The sequence below is a fragment of the Bos indicus x Bos taurus genome, chromosome 14 (genome assembly GCF_003369695.1).
Source record: "Bos indicus x Bos taurus breed Angus x Brahman F1 hybrid chromosome 14, Bos_hybrid_MaternalHap_v2.0, whole genome shotgun sequence".
NCBI classification, from domain to species: domain Eukaryota; kingdom Metazoa; phylum Chordata; class Mammalia; order Artiodactyla; family Bovidae; genus Bos; species Bos indicus x Bos taurus.
The window spans coordinates 60851733-60870018 of NC_040089.1; the positions used below are offsets into that span (position 1 = coordinate 60851733).

At 34.3% G+C, this 18286-nt stretch overlaps 1 protein-coding gene across 43 annotated transcripts in view; it reads right to left on the reverse strand.

The window, feature by feature from the left end:
- The window catches only part of RIMS2 (regulating synaptic membrane exocytosis 2), a 603774-nt gene that overhangs the window by 191366 nt on the left and 394122 nt on the right, over window positions 1–18286 (reverse strand). For 20 of the 43 annotated variants that reach the window (XM_027561351.1, XM_027561359.1, XM_027561350.1 and 17 more), the window contains 2 exons: window positions 10145–10324; window positions 9134–9243 (listed from right to left, as the gene is read on the reverse strand). In XM_027561351.1, coding sequence (XP_027417152.1) covers window positions 9134–9243; window positions 10145–10324 — 290 coding nt within the window. Of the gene's footprint in view, window positions 1–8279; window positions 8313–9133; window positions 9244–10144; window positions 10325–18286 lie in introns of all 43 variants that reach the window. The other 23 variants (XM_027561346.1, XM_027561348.1, XM_027561386.1 and 20 more) reach the window with 3 other exon arrangements.

The window sequence follows — 18286 nt, forward strand, 5'->3', positions numbered from 1 at the left end:
GTGCAAGGAAAATGCCATTCATCTGAAAAGGCATGGTATGTGCATGTATAACACAGGGAGTCATGACTAGAAATCTGCTCCTACGTGCACTGAAGAAAGCTAATCCTCTAGATTATGCTCTTTTATCAGTGAAGCAAAGCTGTTTTATCAGATTTATAAGGCTCCTTCCAAATCTAAGCCTTGATTCTAGATCTAGGAACAAAGCTACAGAACACGATACATATCTTGGCAAACTATAGGCAGATGACTCTAGAGAACAAATTAGCTGATCTAGATTTACAAGTCAAAGAATGAGCACAAAGTTTCCCACATATCTTTCATGTATTCTTGCTTGCTCCCCTGACTTTTCCCTTTAGTCCAGATTTTTATTTCCTTTCTTCCCTTTATAGCCAAAGGTGTCTATGTGGTGGTGGTTTAGTTGCAAAATCGGGTCTGACTCTTGCAACCCCATAGACTGTAGCCCACCAGGCTCCCCTGTCCATGGGATTTCTCAGGCAAAAAACCTCCATTTCTTTCTTTTAATCCACTCTAATCATCCTTTTGGCTCAGAGGTAAAGATTCCACCTGCCAATGCGGGGAGCTTCCCAGGTGGTACTAATGGTAAAGAACCTGGCTGCCAATGCAGGAGACATTAGAGAGGCGGGTTTGATCCCTGGGTTGGCAAGATCCCCTGGAGGAGGACACGGCAACCTACTCCACTATTCTTGCCTGGAGAATCCTATGGATAGAGGTGGGGTGGGCTACAGACCATGGGATCGCAAAAGGGTTGGACATGACCTAGCAACTAAACAACGATTGGCCGTTTACCCCTTACAACTCCACCAAAACTTCTCTAAAAAAAGGTTAACACAATGGTCTCCTATTTGCTAAATTGAGTGATTTTACCTTCTTGATAATTCTCTTTGCTTCAAGTACTTTATTTGCACTTAGGACGCTAGAATCCATGGCTTCCCCTCTACCTCTCCTCCTACTCTTTCTAAGTTTCTTGTTTCTTCATCCTTTCAACTTCTAAATAAGAATAGCTCAGTTCATAGTCCTCAGACTTCTTTTAGCTGTCTACACTTGTGATCTCTTGTGATTTCAATGGGCATCATGGTTTTAAGTCTCTCTTTATAAGGATAACTCATAAATCTAAAACTATAGTCTGAATCTCTAAAGTAAAATCCAGAACACATTTCAAACTGCCTATTTGACATCATATCTTACATGTCTAATAACATATCTATCTTATATCTAAAATTGAGCACCTGATATTCCCACCAACTGTACTTTTATCAAGTTTTTCCCTCTACCATTTAATAGAAACTCCATATCCTTCCAACTACTCCGGGCCAATACCTGGATGTTATCACTGCATCTCTCTTACCCCATCAGGTTACTCTGTTGGTTCTATCTTTGCACATCTATCCAGAATGGAACAACTCCTATTACTCTGGTATAAGTTAGCTACCATTACCTCTTTCCTGGGTTATTAGGAATGCCTCCTAGTAGCTCTCCTTTTTTCTAATCTTCATTCTTTCGGGTTATTTTCAACCTAACAATCAAACTGATTTTTTTTTTTTTAAAGAAACAGTTTTTGTGTCACTTTAATAAAAATCTTTCTTTTTCATTCTGTGAAAAGCAAAGTCCTAACAGTGATCAATAGGTCATATATGGGTCACCTCCCCAGCCTTTCTGACCATACCTACCATCATTCTCCACCTTTCTCACTCTGTAGTACTCAGCTGACCTCTTTACTGTTCCTCGAACAAGTCAAACTTGCTCCCATATAGACCCTTCATGCTTGCTGTTCCCTCTGCCAGATACCCTTTTCTTACCTAGACCTTCACAATGGTAATTCAAGTCTCTGCTCAAATATGACATACTTCTCAGAAAAAATTATCAGGAATCATTTACCCTACTCTCTAGAACACTACCTATTCCATTATCCTGATTTATTTTTTCTTTGTAAATGTCAGTATCTGAAATTATATGATACATTATTTATCACTTGCTTCCCCTAATAAATATAAGGACAATGAGGCAAGTACCTTGTTTTATGTGTACACTAGTATATCTCCAGTACTCCCAAAAGGAGACTGGAATATAATAGTTTTATTTGTAGAAAGAATGCATAAATTCTTTGTAGGAAGAATGAATAATGAAAAAAACTAGAAACTCGCCTCTGATTTTGTTCTTTGAGTTTTGTAGTATGATGCTACGGAGAAGGCAATGGCACCCCACTACAGTACTCTTGCCTGGAAAATCCCATGTATGGAGGAGCCTGGTGGGCTGCAGTCCATGGGGTCGCTAAGAGTCAGACACGACTAAGCGACCTCACTTTCACTTTTCACTTTCATGCATTGGAGAAGGAAATGGCAACCCACTCCAGTATTCTTGCCTGGAGAATCCCGGGGACGGGGGAGCCTGGTGGGCTGCCGTCTATGGGGTCGCACAGAGTCAGACACGACTGAAGCGACTTAGCAGTATGATGCTATGGAATAAGCTGTCTCATTTTAACTCACTGGAGGTATGAAAAGCAATGTATCAAAAAGGATTGCCTTTAGGTAAATAATTATTTGAGAAAATTGAAACTAATTTCATGAACCAAAGAATTTGATTTTAATATAGGGTTAATGGAGAAGTTCTGGCTGATCATATATCTCGATAATCTGCAACATACACTACATCTATTCCAAAATGATATGTGGGCCCTTCACACCAAGAGACAGAATAAAGTTAGCTTCATTATTTCTTCCCTTTCCATACTAAATCAGAAGAGAGGATGGTGAAAGTCCATCAATGAGGAACTCAATGCTTGAGCATTTCTAACACACAGTTACAGCTGGAATTCACTATACCTGGAATCAACTATACTCCAACATAAAATAAAAATTAATATATAAAAACAAACAATATTCACAGTCAATTAGAGGTCAGGAAACAAACAAAAAAGTCTGGTGAAAGTATTTCATTAGTTAAAATTCACTGTTTTCTCTTTCTATATAAGTAAAAGAACAAAGTAACAACACTTTAATTTCTATAAATTTCACTGATCCACAAACATGCTTTAGGCAATTAAAAAAACAACCTCCTACCTTGATCTTACTCGTGAACTTTAATATGAGATTCAAAATAAATACTAAATTTGTCTCTCCCAAAAGAAATGCCAATAAGAAATATTAGACACCTAGACCTTAATTATAAGTAGAAGATGAAAAGATTAAACTAAATAAAAATAAGAGTTAGTCTTAAGTAAAATATACAGAGTTTTCATTTTTCAACTTTTCATCAATAACTCTTTCTAGGTCCAACTATATCATGAGTAGGATTGGTCTACATCACAACGGTGAGGTTTTGCAGTCAAGAGGCGTTTTATATAAATGATAAAATAAATAATGAACGTAAGTGACTGAGGTCCCAATAACCATTGTCACTAGAACCTTTACATGTAAGATTGAAAAGCTACAAATTTTAGTTTTAAACCTGTGAAAAATCTACAAATATTATAAATTTGTTTAATATTATTGAACTTATGATTAAGTTCATTTTTACTTTAAAATAGTTTTAAATAGTTCAATTTAAAAAATATTTCTGGATTGAAAACTATGTATGCTGTTTTTCTAAATGCATAATAATACAACCATCACTATTTCCCTCAGAATCTCCTTATTATTGGTCATAATTCCTTATTATGACCAATAAAGTAAAACTTTTTAATGCCATAAATTCAATAAAATAAGATTATACTAGGATCCAATAATAAGGTAGGTACTTCAAAAAAATTTTTGTATTCAGAAATATATTTTTAAAAGAGCAGAAAACGTTGGATAACTTAAGCTGGGACTACACTTGTATTTATACTTATTTAAGTAAAAAAAGCACATTCATGCACATCACAAATGTCAATACAGGATATTTAACATATATTAATGCACTATTAACTTCATATTAGACTTGCCTTTTTTTCCATTATTAGGTGGATTTGGTGTTTCTCCCTCATTGTCTTTATAACATTGAAAACAGACAACAGTGAATAATTAAGGTCATTAACAACCCAAATAAAATCAAGCACACCACAAAAGATGATATCACACACTAGAGAAACAAACCCATGCACTAAATATGACACCTTGCAGTACTGAGCTAAAGAGTAAAGTATACCCTTCTTAGCCTATAATAAAAATAAAATGAAGAATAACAAGTCATTTGATGTTAGGAAGATTACAGTTATGGTTTATTCTAATTTAAGAATGAATATAATTTACTAATTAAGTTGATTTTGAGAATCAAGCATAGGTGACAAACTGGCTCAATGAATGGGTTTCCTTATAATTAAGTTGAAAATAAATAAAAGTAAAATGAACTACTGCTGATGTCTCCAAACTAATGATATCCCAAACAATGACTTTACTGCAAATGCCAATTCTTGAACGGTATTGAAAGACCTTCAGTATTTGTATGGACTAGTTTCAGAAATATAGCAATGGGCAAGCAGGGAAACTTTAACTATACAGCTGAATTAAAATGAAGCTCATTCTTACAGTATTCTCTTAAAAAAGTTATTCCTAAAGCACTTCAGGAAAATGGAAGATGTGTTACATTCTAGTAGTTAGTATCTGATATGTTCAGAACAGACATATTTACACTTTTCTATATCTAGGAATCTAAACTTGCCTTTGTTTTCATGACCAGATTTACACTGATAATTTTTCTCATCTTTATAACATTAAAAATCATTACTAAAAATTAGCAGTTGCAGCTTAAGGGGTTTTCTGCCTTAGACTACAATCACTACTGTAAGAATGCACCCATGAAAACGTATCTTATGCACAATATACGGAGTGGCACTGCTTTCACACAAGATAAAGGAGAGAACAAAAGGCACGTAGAGTCCACACTACTATTCATGAACACAATATACTGCTGAGTTAAATCCTTTCATAAACATTTTGATAAAGCAAAAATTAAGATATGTAAACATAATTGGGGCTTAAAAATACCAAAATGAAGTGTCTTCATTCCATGTAGAAGGAGGACTCTTTGAAGAGAAATTAGGATTGTCAATAAATATTAGAGCAATACTGAGCTGGGATGAAGAGGAACCTACGGTTAATTGTTCATTTTTTTTTTCATTTGGCTTAGTTGCCCCATGGCATGTGGGATCTTAGTTCCCCAAGCAGGCATCAAACCCACATGCCCTACATTGCAAGGCAGATTCTTAATGACTGGATCACCAGGGGAGTCCCTGACCTTATTGTAGAGAAAATTTTATGGATAAATTATGATGGTTTCTAAAAGTTTCAAGAACTAAAATTTTAAAATTTATATTCTTCCCAAATTTACTTGTAATTTACCTCTAAAAAATCAAACTTGTTGAGAGGAGAATCTAGGACTTTAGTGTATCTGCACTCAATGAAACACGTGGCAAAATACAGTGTTTCAGTAGGTACTGCACGAACTGAATGTAAAGCTGGGGTAAAGGATAGGTATAAACCTTGGTCAGATGCATTGTCTATAATTTCACTTTGATTTAAACAACACGGAGAATGTTCAAACAGGTCAATTAAATATTCTGATAAGTTACTTAGCTCATGTAATATCTCTCCATCAATAAAATTAAGTAAGTATTTTAAAATTAGGACTGAACAATCTGTTCTCTATTCCAGATTATAAATCTAGAGCCTAACGTCTTCATGAAATAGAAAAGTCATACTTCTAAAACATTCGATTATTTATTTTAAACACACAGACAGACCTGCTTTGACCTCTTCACCCTGCTTTTCTCCCCCCTGCTCTTCCACATGTCTAGTTTCTTCATTAACTTCTGTATATGCACAAGTAAAGGAAAGGATAAGACCAGACACGTACATTTGTTACTCCTCAATAAAATAAAACAAAAACTTTCAAATTATTCATGATACAATGAGTGATTATAAGGAATTGAATAGATTATTTTTTAACAAGTTTCTGACATGTTAGGGAAACAAGTAAGTATACTGTGGATAAGTTATCATACTGTCTCCTTTTATGATAACTTCGATTTGTAAAAGAAATTGTGGCCCATAAACATCTGTAATACATAACAACTGTAAGAAAGACAAAATACTTCATCTGTAAACGATATATTCTTAGAAAAATAATATAACTTTTCTTCTAGAGAAACAAAAAAATAACATTATAAACTCGTTCTTATTTTTATAAATTGCAGTACATCAAAGTTGGGGGAAATTAAAAATAATAATGTCTTACAGGATTTAGTACATTGTACTTTCTTTATATTGTTTCCATTTTCTCTCTCAGATTTTAACTAATATTGTACCACTGTCAAGACCAACACATATAAGGCTTTTAATTAATTTAATAGATAAATATATTCCAAGTCAAAAGGAATTAAACTAGGACATTCTCATTTTTCAGCTATTGAACAGAATCAGAAGATAAACATGCCATTACTTTGATTCTAAAACAGTCACTGAATTATAATGTCTGACAACTTTTAAAGAGATAATCCAAACATAATTTAATTTAGACCATTAATCAATAGTCAATTTTGCATTATACCTTTACCTTCAGTTAGAAAAGTAGAATATATATAGCCATTAAAGCTAAACTAAATGATACAATCATGTATTTGCTGGAATCTTCATATTAATATTTATGAAAACACTGCTACAATCATCCACACTCTTAAGCAAAAAAAAAAAACCAAACCCTCTCCAAAGCATTTTAATTTATACTGGAAAGAATAAAAGAAGTTTTTTTGCTCTCTTTCATTTATAAAAATGGAAAAGTCACAATTATGGACATTAAAGGAAAACTGTAGTTTTAACACATTCTATACGGCAAAAATCAGACAGTAAACAGAATGTTTGTTGACAAGCTCATTAAAAATGTCAAGTATCAGCTCTAATGTTAGTTTTCTGGTATATTTATTATTACAAAGCATGGAGCACTCATATTTCAAGAGAATATTGCTACTGAAGATATCAAAATTGAATTTAGAAAAAATTATGACATAAACTGTGTTTCTGACTTCATATGATAACAGATGATGCCAAAACTCTATCTTTAAAATTTGTGGGGAGAGGAGACAAATATTCCATATGTATTACAGAACTTCCCTTATGGAAAGTACTTTTAAAACTATATACTCCCATTTTTATGTAAATAATAGAGACTGCAGTAATGCTGCTAAAATATTTTCATCAGGCTGTATAACCATCACAATAGTGCTGAGTTGTTTAAAATTATAGTTCATAGTACATAGCAAATAAAAAGGACCACAAAATAGGAGTTGATAAATCATTCAACTGCAACTAACAAGAATACAGCCTGTTTTGAGTTCTGTAAGGCAATAAAAGTACTGCTGCCCAAATGCAATACACTTAAAAAAGTGTTACCAATAGGTTATAGAAATGTGAGTTTTACTACAAACATATATCGAATGACAAGTTTATTTTAATGGTACTTTCTATACTATTTGAAGTAGCTTTTCAATTTGTAAATAAATATTACATGCATTCATTCAACAAATATTTATTGAGCGCCTATAATGTGCCAGGCATTATTCTACGTGCTGGAGATTCACCAGTAAATAAAATAGCTGACAGTTCTTCAAAGTTACAACATCATCGGCAGAATTCTATAATCAGCAGAGGAATTTTTATTGTCTTGGTAAATGTATGACATTCCATATAGCAAGACTCAATATTTTTCCTCTTGAGTCATAATGTAGCATTGATAACAAAACGGTACATATTTAACTTTATTATACTATAAACAGTCTTGCTATAACATAAAAAAATGATGCAGGAAATATGAAGCACAATCACTATCTAATTAAAAAAACTTCCTTTTCTAGAAAGCCAAATTGAATAATTAAAAAATCATCATAAACACAAAATAAAATATATGATGATAATTATAACTAGACTAGGTGTATATCCTCAATGACATAAACACAGACTGCAATTGACATCTTTGGTTAAAGTCTTCCACAAAATATAAAATTTTATGTCAAAGCAAATTTAAAAAAAAAGCAAAATTTACCTTGTGATTGAAAAGAAGCTAAATTCTTTGTATTCTTACTTGACTGAATCAAAGCAATTTAACTCCTTTGTTTATTTTTGAAGTAAAACAAAAATTGAACACTTTATCAGAATCATAAAACAAAATAATTTTACTGTAATAAAAGTCTATACAGTGAAGGAACATCAATTGCAGTTGGGTTTATTTTTGCTCACATAGCCCCCCAAAAAGGCTATCAGCACAAAACAAACCCTCCTTTATGTACAGACCTTCATAAGGTTCTATCTCCTTGACTCCATTGTCTAGGAAAAACAAAATAAAAACAAAACAAAAAAAGGGAACCAAAGCACAGGGGTTAAAAACAACAGAAATTTCCAAAGGCACAGAATGTATCATCTATTAAAGAGAAGTTAAATGGTGACTTAAATATGCTTGTTGGTTTGTTGGTTTTGGCAATGCACATCCCATTACCAAATAAAGGGACCATTTAAAAAAATGACATTAAAAATCATTATATTCTATCGGCCATGCTTTTAGAGGTCCTTTATCCAAGACTTTATAGACCTTTGGGGGAGTATGTTTATCTGTGTATAAGCAAATAGGGTTTTCTTATGCAAAAATTTGAAAGTATTAAAAATATCAGTACAACATGCATCTTTCTTTGTATATTCATGATTACCTTTTTCTGGCACTCCAGTTTTGAGAAGGATCACCACTGTTGTGCATCAGCTAACCAGTCCTTTGCAGTGTGTGAAAATTGATTTGGCTAGTTACTAATAAACTTTATGTAACTATCAACAATTACATAAACTTAGTTGTAGCAAAGAAATATCATCCAACTGCTTATTTAAGATCATTAAATTTACTTCTTAAAACGCATTTATTAAAATTTGAAAAATGTGCAAGAGCAATGATGATAGGTTGCCTCCAAATATTATAGATTTTAAATGCAAAATATAGAATATTTATACATGTATTTGCAAATATAACTACTAAAAATGCAGCTAAGGTATTCAATTAACAAAAGAAGAAAGCTAATACAAAGGTAGTAAAAAAAAAAATCTTGATTCACCTTAGCTTCCATGTGTATATCCTATATGACACAATTAGAAATAAAACTTACTTCTCTCCAATGTTCCCTTTGGTGGAAGCTGTGGGAGTTGTCGGCCCCTTCGTCCTGCCACTGGAGTACTTGATGGGCTTGTTTGGACAGACCCAGTACGAGGATGAGACCTACAAGATACATCATTAATACTCATTTTCAATAGAATTAGTTAAATATATTTAATATATTTGGTTCATATGATAGCTGTATGGTGCAATTTTAAAGGAGGTTTAGCTGCTGATTAAAAGGTTAGGAAAAGTAGGACAAAATATGGATATTTGAATGATTATCTAAATAGCAGAAGATGTTTATACTGTTATGTAATATGCATACATACACAGATACATGCACACAAAGTCTTACAGTAAAATCCATGGAATTATTAATGTAAACTGAAATTCTATCCATATGAAAGCAAGGAGAGAAGCCTACAGCTCAAAAAATAAAAGATAATGCTTCATATTTCTTTCTACCAGATTTCAAACTCTTTAACACTAACCTCCCTCCCTTGATCCTAAGAGATTTTTACTCAGGCTTATATTAGTTATCCCTTTATTAGAAATTATCTCATGAAACTACAAGCAAAACCCTGAATAATTCAAAATTCAGCTAAAGAAGATACTGGTCAATACATATTAATAGTGATAGAAAGAAACTAAAAATCTAGTTTTAACTACTGTCATTAGGATGATTATCCAAAAGTGATGTCTAATGGACACAAACAATTTCTCATTCTGTAGGAGAAGAACATGATAGCCATGAGGTGTGTTATGTAGGGAATACCCAGGACTCCTGATAAATGAGAAATCACAAAACAAATGTGGTCAGGACAGTTAATAAACAAATTACAATGGTAGCCACACACTATTATATCCACGGAATATAAATAGTGTGCTTACACTGAAAAGGTTAGTGTCGATTGTTATTAGTGATCAGCCAAGGATGACAGAAGAGACCATTTAGCTGCTGGGAAAATAAAATGTGCTGGTGGGGCAAAGGGGAAGTTAGTCTGATTGATTTATCTTTCACCTCGATAAGGCAGGTGAAGGAGGGGCAGATCTTCCAGTCATTAATGAAGGCATCGACCTCATGAGGTTTGTATCAGGACGTTCAGTGGATCTGGAGCGGGTGGTGGTCCGCTCTAGGAGAGGCCGCTGTTCTGTTGATCTGGATCTGTGATATGGCTGTCTATCTGCTGCTTCACAATCCCTGAAACGTTAGTCAAAAAGCAGCTCAGTTGATCTTTAGTGCCTTACTGCTATTTTGTTATGATGCATCAAACTGATTTTGAAAAAGGTAATTGTTTAAGATTATTGAGTATGGAAAAAAAAGTTCTCTTCCCCAACATATGCTGCGTTAATTCTCACTAAACTCCGTAAGAATTCCTAAGGAACCAACATCTGCCTTTAATAGCAATTCCCAGTGAAGATAATAGGATTTGCTCTGTTATAATCAAAACAAAATTATCTGTTTTCCAAAATGAATTCCCTAAATGGAACATGTGAAATATGTGAAGTATTCTATTCAGAAAGAATTCAATGACTTCCCAACATTTGTAAAAGAGTAAAGAAAACCATAAAGGCACTAATTCTCAAGCTGCTAAGGCTGTTTATACTAATAAACAGTATACCAAGTAAAATTTAAAAAGGCTTTCAGCACAATTGTAGTATACTGATACATCTGAACGTTCAAATGACTGAATCCAAATGTTATGAGAAAACAGTGCAACTTTGCAGTCTGTAGCCATATTCAAACATAGTCCACAAGAAAAATCATTCTTCAGGAAACGGGTACACCAACCATTCTACATCGTTTATCTCATCACACTTTAACAATGCCAACCAATGCAATTCAGAATGAGCATTAATTGACTGAAATAATAACAGTCTGAAACAATGTGATTTCTTTGATGAGAAATAAATCCAACATCAAAATTTAAGCCTTCTTTAAAGAAGTATACTTAAGCAAGCTATCAGCACTAGTTTTTGTATCCCTGGAGTCTAGCATAATGCTTTTACATCCAACATGCAATTTGTAAATGTTTCCTAAGATCACCCCACGATCTGCAGAATAGCCCCCAAAACAGTAGTTTTGATTCTAGAACTCCGAAGTATACCTCAAAAAAACTATTACCTCCCCATATAGTTGTAACAACAGTACCGGAAGTGCTTATATATTATAAACACCAAAGAAAGCTTTAGTATCCCTCAAGACTAATGTACTAACGACTTCCACTTTACCTACAAATTCTCTCGATCTTATTTTTGATAATGAAAACTGCAAGTGCTTAAAGAAAAATAATATAAAGGACACAATTTTCCAAATGTAATTCATTACATGGCATACAATTTTGGACCAGCAGATATTAGATTAGGCTTCCCTGACAGCTCAATTGGTAAAGAATCTGCCTGCAATGCAGGAGACCCCAGTTTGATTCCTGGGTTGGGAAGATCTGCTGGAGAAGGGATAGGCTACCCACTCCAGTATTCTTGGGCTTCCCTTGTGGTTCAGCTGGTAAAGAATCCACCTGCAATGCAGGAGACCTAGGTTCAATCCCTGGGTTGGGAAGATCTCCTGGAGAAGGGAAAGGTTACCCACTCCAGTATTCTGGCTTGGAGAATTCCATGGACTATATAGTCCATAGGGTCGCAAAGAGTCGGACATGACTGAGCAACTTTCACTTAGATATTTAGACTTATGACTTTAGGAACTGAATAATAGATTTACTCTATAACATATTTTGTGATTATCTTACACTTTATATTCATATGGTAACATGAAGGCAAAAGATTTTTAAACTAGTTTTATGTTCATGTACTATAATATGATTGATTTCTTAAGATAAGTTTAGTATTTTTATATGTATATCCAAATATGTCAAAAAAGCTGTGTAAATACATACACAATATTCAATTACTTATCAAAGAGAGAAATGAAAAGGCAATTTGACAGGGTAAGAAATCATAATTCTATTTTTTCTTCCTGAAAGACTATTTTAGAGAGAACACTTCTCTTTAGAAATAAAAATGCTCAATGTCTATCAAATGTTGTTAGTATACATATCTTTGTATATCTTCAACACAATATATTTATATACTGCATGCGTGCTAATCCGCTTCAGTCATGTCCGACTCTTTGTGACCCTTGGACTGTAGCCTGCCAGGCTTCTCTGTCCATGGGATTCTCCAGGCAAGAGTACTGGAGTGGGTTGCCATGCCCTCCGCTAGGGGACCTTCCTGATCCAGGGATCGAACTCATGGTTCTATGCCTTCTGCACTGGCAGGCGGGTTCTTTACCATTAGTGCCACCTTGGAAGCCTAAATATATATTAATATGTATCTTAGATTCCTTAAACCTAGTTTTGAAAATACCAATCTTTACATTATTTTCATATTTATTATCTGAAAATAACAATAATTTATTTCATTAAATAACATGTATTATGCAAAATCTAATTTATTCTGATTTCATTAGGCAATTTTTCCAAGTGGAAACTGAAATATTAGAATATACAATTTCACATCTTTGACACTATATTTTAATGATTGAAATATATAATTGTGAGTGAAATCTAGAGAATTATTTCAAATGTGTTGCTACATTCCATGTCCTTAAAAGAATACTATTATCTTTAAAATATTAATAAAGAAGTCACTCTTTAGGAAATATGCCTTAAAAAAAACTCTTTAGTAAAAAGTTGTTTGAAGCTATAATCAGTGTTTTAAATTTTGCTTATATTTTTCTCACCATATTCATCAAAAGTATGAATTATGATTTCCATAAAAAATAAAAATGTTTAATAAGTGAAACATGAAAAGAACCATGGTAGAAGTTAGAAATGTATTGACATGCTCCACCACAATTAAGAAAGGGGAAAATCATCATATTTTAAACTTTGATAACACAGTAGAAGGTCAAGATAAGACTTCTATTTCCACAAATGGCTAAAAATACGTCTTACTAGGTGAGAACTAAGATTATTGCTGAGAAAACTGAAAGCAGCAATGGTTAAGTCTCATATATAATACCCACTTTCATGGTAGGTTTTCTAAGGGATTGAGATATAAAACTCGACAGATCAGATCAGATCAGTCGCTCAGTCGTGTCCGACTCTTTGCGGCCCCATGAATCGCAGCACGCCAGGCCTCCCCGTCCATCACCAACTCCCAAAGTTCACTCAGACTCACGTCCATCGAGTCAGTGATGCCATCCAGCCATCTCATCCTCTGTCGTCCCCTTCTCCTCCTACCCCCAACCCCTCCCAGCATCAGAGTCTTCTCCAATGAGTCAACTCTTCGCATGAGGTGGCCAAAGTACTGGAGCTTCAGCTTTAGCATCATTTCTTCCAAAGAAATCCCAGGGCTGATCTCCTTCAGAATGGACTGGTTGGATCTCCTTGCAGTCCAAGGGTCTCTCAAGAGTCTTCTCCAACACCACAGTTCAAAAGCATCAATTCTTCGGTGCTCAGCCTTCTTCACAGTCCAACTCTCACATCCATACATGACCACTAGAAAAACCATAGACTTGACTAGATGAACCTTTGTTGGCAAGGTAATGTCTCTGCTTTTGAATATGCTATCTAGGTTGGTCATAACTTTCCCTTCAAGGAGTAAGCGTCTTTTAATTTCATGGCTGCAGTCACCATCTGCAGTGATTTAGGAGCCCAGAAAAATAAAGTCTGACACTGTTTCCACTGTTTCCCCATCTATTTCCCATGAAGTGGTGGGACCAGATGCCATGATCTTCGTTTTCTGAATGTTGAGCTTTAAGCCACTTTCACTTTCATCAAGAGGCTTTTGAGTTCCTCTTCACTTTCTGCCATAAGGGTGGTGTCATCTGCATATCTGAGGTTATTGATATTTCTCCCAGTAATCTTGATTCCAGTTTGTGTTTCTTCCAGTCCAGCATTTCTCATGATGTACTCTGTGTATAAGTTAAATAAGCAGGGTGACAATATACAGCCTTGACAAACTCCTTTTCCTATTTGGAACCAGTCTGTTGTTCCATGTCCAGTTCTAACTGTTGCTTCCTGACCTGCATACAAATTTCTCAAGAGGCAGATCAGGTGGTCTGGTATTCCCATTTCTTTCAGAATTTTCCACAGTTTATTGTGATCCACACAGTCAAAGGCTTTGGCATAGTCAATAAAGCAGAAATAGATGTTTTTCTGGAACTCTCTTGCTTTTTCTATGATCCAGCGGATGTTGGCAATTTGATCTCTGATTCCTCTGCCTTTTCTAAAACCAGTTTGAACATCAGGAAGTTCACGGGTCACATATTGCTGAAGCCTGGCTTGGAGAATTTTGAGCATTACTTTACTAGCATGTGAGGTGAGTGCAATAGTGAGTTTTCATTTTATGGTGAAAGTGAAAGTGAAGTCACTCAGTCATGTCCGACTCTTTGCGACTCCACGGAATGCAGCCCACCAGGCTCCTCTGTCCACAGGATTCTCCAGGCAACAGTACCAGAGTGGGTTGCCATTTCCTTCTCCAGAGGATCTTCCTGACTCAGGGATCAAACCCAGGTCTCCTGCATTGTAGGTAGATGATTTACCATCATGTTGAATGACCATTTGCAAGGCATAAAGTATTTTAGTGCCTACCTGGGTTTCTGAATTTGGGGTCTGTATTTCAATATAAATAGTTTCCTTTGTAACCCTACCTATTTATTTTACTTTCTGCATTTCAAAATATTATTTGAAAAAGGGTAGACACAGATTTTACAAGATTGCCCGAAAGCAAGCCATATAAAACACCAGGAAACTCTCACCTGTAAATTTAAATTTTTGTTAGGTTAATAATTTGATTATCTTATAAAAGTGATTTAATATCTGTCATAACTCTATTTTTAGTTTACATTTTCTGGTATATATGCTTAAAATAGTTTAGAGTTTCTTAGAGTTTCTATGTGCCATTTACCTGGATAGATATGGATATAGTTCTGCTTATTTAGTGACTACTATTCTAAACTGCAAGCATTTGCACAGGATCCTCCACAGCTGAAGCTAATTCATGTTGACTGACAGTATTGTAACAAGACCTTGTATTGTATCAAGTCAGCTTTAAAATCATTTAATAGTATGTGCAGATTTTGATTTCTAAGGGGAAAATAATTTTATAATTATCTAGCAAAGTTGTCCATTTTCAATCATTTTCCCACTCATATAGTTGCTCTTAAAATTTTTTTTTAATTTTCAAGTATTTGGCACAGCTGTCTACTTATTTCACCATCCTTGTCACTTATTTCTCCCAGTCTCCAAGTACATGGAGTTATGCAGTGTCACAGAGAAGCATAGGCCAGTGAGCATTTTCTTTCATTTATATTCAACCATTGCAATAATGCAATTCCAGATCAACATAAACTCGATGTAGACTATCTCTTAAGTATGATAAAAAAAAATACCAAGATTACTAAAACAATGAAAAACAAACTGCACAATGCTTCAAAGTATTGTTCAGATATCAATGAAAATTGTCCTAGGACATAACTCAGGCCTTAGAATCTATGTTAAATCAGACAGATTTATTTTATATTTATATTGTAAAGATGTGGTAAGTAAATGTAATAGGGTTTCTTTCTCATAGGCTTACACAAAGTAAAGCTATTTAGGAATTATTTTTCTTCTTTATAAGGAAATAATTTCCTTGTAAGGTCGAAATCCTAATAGTAAAAAAAAAAAAAATTTGGAGATATCTCTGAAGGACAAAAAGTATAATCTCAGATTTGGAGCAAGACATGACTTTCATAAATCTGTATTACATAATATAGCAAGCTGATTAACAGCAGCAGCATTATACTTTTCATTAAACACCTTCAATGTGTAGAGATTTTCTAAGCATTAACTACATAATTGAAGGAAGAAACAAGCACATTGTAGAATTTAAAAATGAGATATAGGGTAATTAATATGTTACATGCTGTATAATATATCAAGTAATTTAAAGCAATTATATAATTAAACTCTATAATTTTCTGGTACATCATATTGTGCGATGTATAAGTTTAACCTTTTAAAACCCAGTTTATATATTTTAGCATTGCTCCCAGAGTTAAGAGAATTGGAAGACCCAAAATACCATGGTAATAAATGAATATTTCTGAATATTTGTATCATGTGTATAAATAGAAATATTTTATTATTTTGGTGGAAGATAGATTAATTTTCCTTGGACATGATAGATTTTTTATATCAGAACATTTCTGTTCAATTAAACATTAAATATGTATGTTAGTTAAAAGTAGATGAGGTTATAAAAAATAACAGTAATATCTAGAGTCAGCCAACTTAATAACAATCTAACATGTAAAAATGGTAATAATACACATATTGATGGGGAAAAAAACAAGACACTTTAATGTAGAAAAACATGTTACTATTACTCATAAACTTATTTTTATCATAAAAATAAAATGGTCCTTTATCTACAGAAGTATTATCATAAAACAGTCATTATTGTAAATAGCAAGAAGAAAAGATTATCACAATTTTCTTAAGAAAACTAGGGACAAATACAATACTGAACAATAAAGATATATTAGTAAACATGCACACGCAAAAACATATAAAATATAAATGTTTGAGGATGTTTTGAGTATTTAAATAAGTATTCATAGTTATAATTCTCACTGTCACTTAATTTTTACTTTAAAAAACAACAGAAACAAAACCACAAACAAGCAAGGTTATTTACTCAGGAACAATTAAACATACAGTGAATTAATACATCTTTAAAATATGTATTTTTAAAGTCTTGAGAGATTATCACGTTCCATCTACAATATTCTTATTGTACTAAATAATTTTATTTTCAGTGGATGGTGAAGTATTAAAAGTGTTTTGTCAACTGTAAGAAATTCAAGCTATTTTGTCAAGGTATTAGCCCTATGGTTTCCTTTCTTAGGTCCTCAAAGAGTCCATAAAATAACAAACTTTTTAAAGATGCATAATGGTCATCTGAGTTAAATTCACCCATTCCAGTCCATTTTAGTTCACTGATTCCTAAAATGTTGATGTTCACTCTTGCCATCTCCCATTTGATTACTTCCAATTCGCTTTGATTCATGGACCTATCATTCCATGTTCCTAAGCAATATTGTTTTTTATAGCATTGGACTTTACTTCCATCACCGGTCACATCCACAACTGGGTGCTGTTTTTGCTTTGGCTCCATCTCTTCTTTCTTTCTGGAGTTATTTCTCCACTGATTTCCAGTAGCATACTGGGCACCTACTGACCTGGGGAGTTCATCTTTCAGTGTCCTATATTTTTCAGTTTTCATATTGTTCATGGGGTTTTCAAAGCAAGAATACTGAAGTGGTTTACCATTCCTTTCTCCAGTGGCCATGTTTTGTCAGAACTCTCCATGACCTGTCCGTCTTGGGTGGCCCTACATGGCATGGCTCATAGCTTCACTGAGTTAGACAAGGCTGTGGTCCACGTGATAAGATTGGTTAGTTTTCTGTGATTGTGGTTTTCAGTCTGTTTGCCCTCTGATGGAGAAGGATAAGAGGCTTATAGAAGCTTCCTGATGGCAGAGACTGACTGAGGGGGAAAGTGGGTCTTGAAAGTTGGACTATAAAGAAAGCTGAGCGCTGAAGAATTGATGCTTTTGAACTGTGGTGTTGGAGAAGACTCCCTTGGACTGCAAGGATATCCAATCAGTCCATCCTAAAGGAAATCAGTCCTGAATTCACTGGAAGGACTGACGCTAAAGCTGAAACTCCAATACTTTGACCACCTGATATGAAGAACTGACTCATTTGAAAAGATCCTGATGTTGGGAAAGATTGAAGGCGGGAGGAGAAGGGGACGGCAGAGGATCAGACGGTTGGATGGCATCACCGACTCAATGGACAGGAGCTTGAATAGGCTCCAGGAGTTGGTGATGGACGGGAGGCCTGGTGTGCTGCAGTCCATGGGGGTCACAAGGAGTCAGACACGAGGTGTGCTGCAGTCCACAGGGGTCACAAAGAGTCCGACACAACTGAGCAACTGAACTGAACTAAAGTTGTATCTCTGAAGAACCAAATTATGAATTGATATTGTTTGATAGGAGTAAATGTGATAAGGCATAGTCCTTACTCGAGAATATCTGAGTGTCGTGTTCAACAGATTCATAGGTCAGCTTTGAACAATTCACTAGCATTCCTTTTGTTTTGCTAGTTTTACAT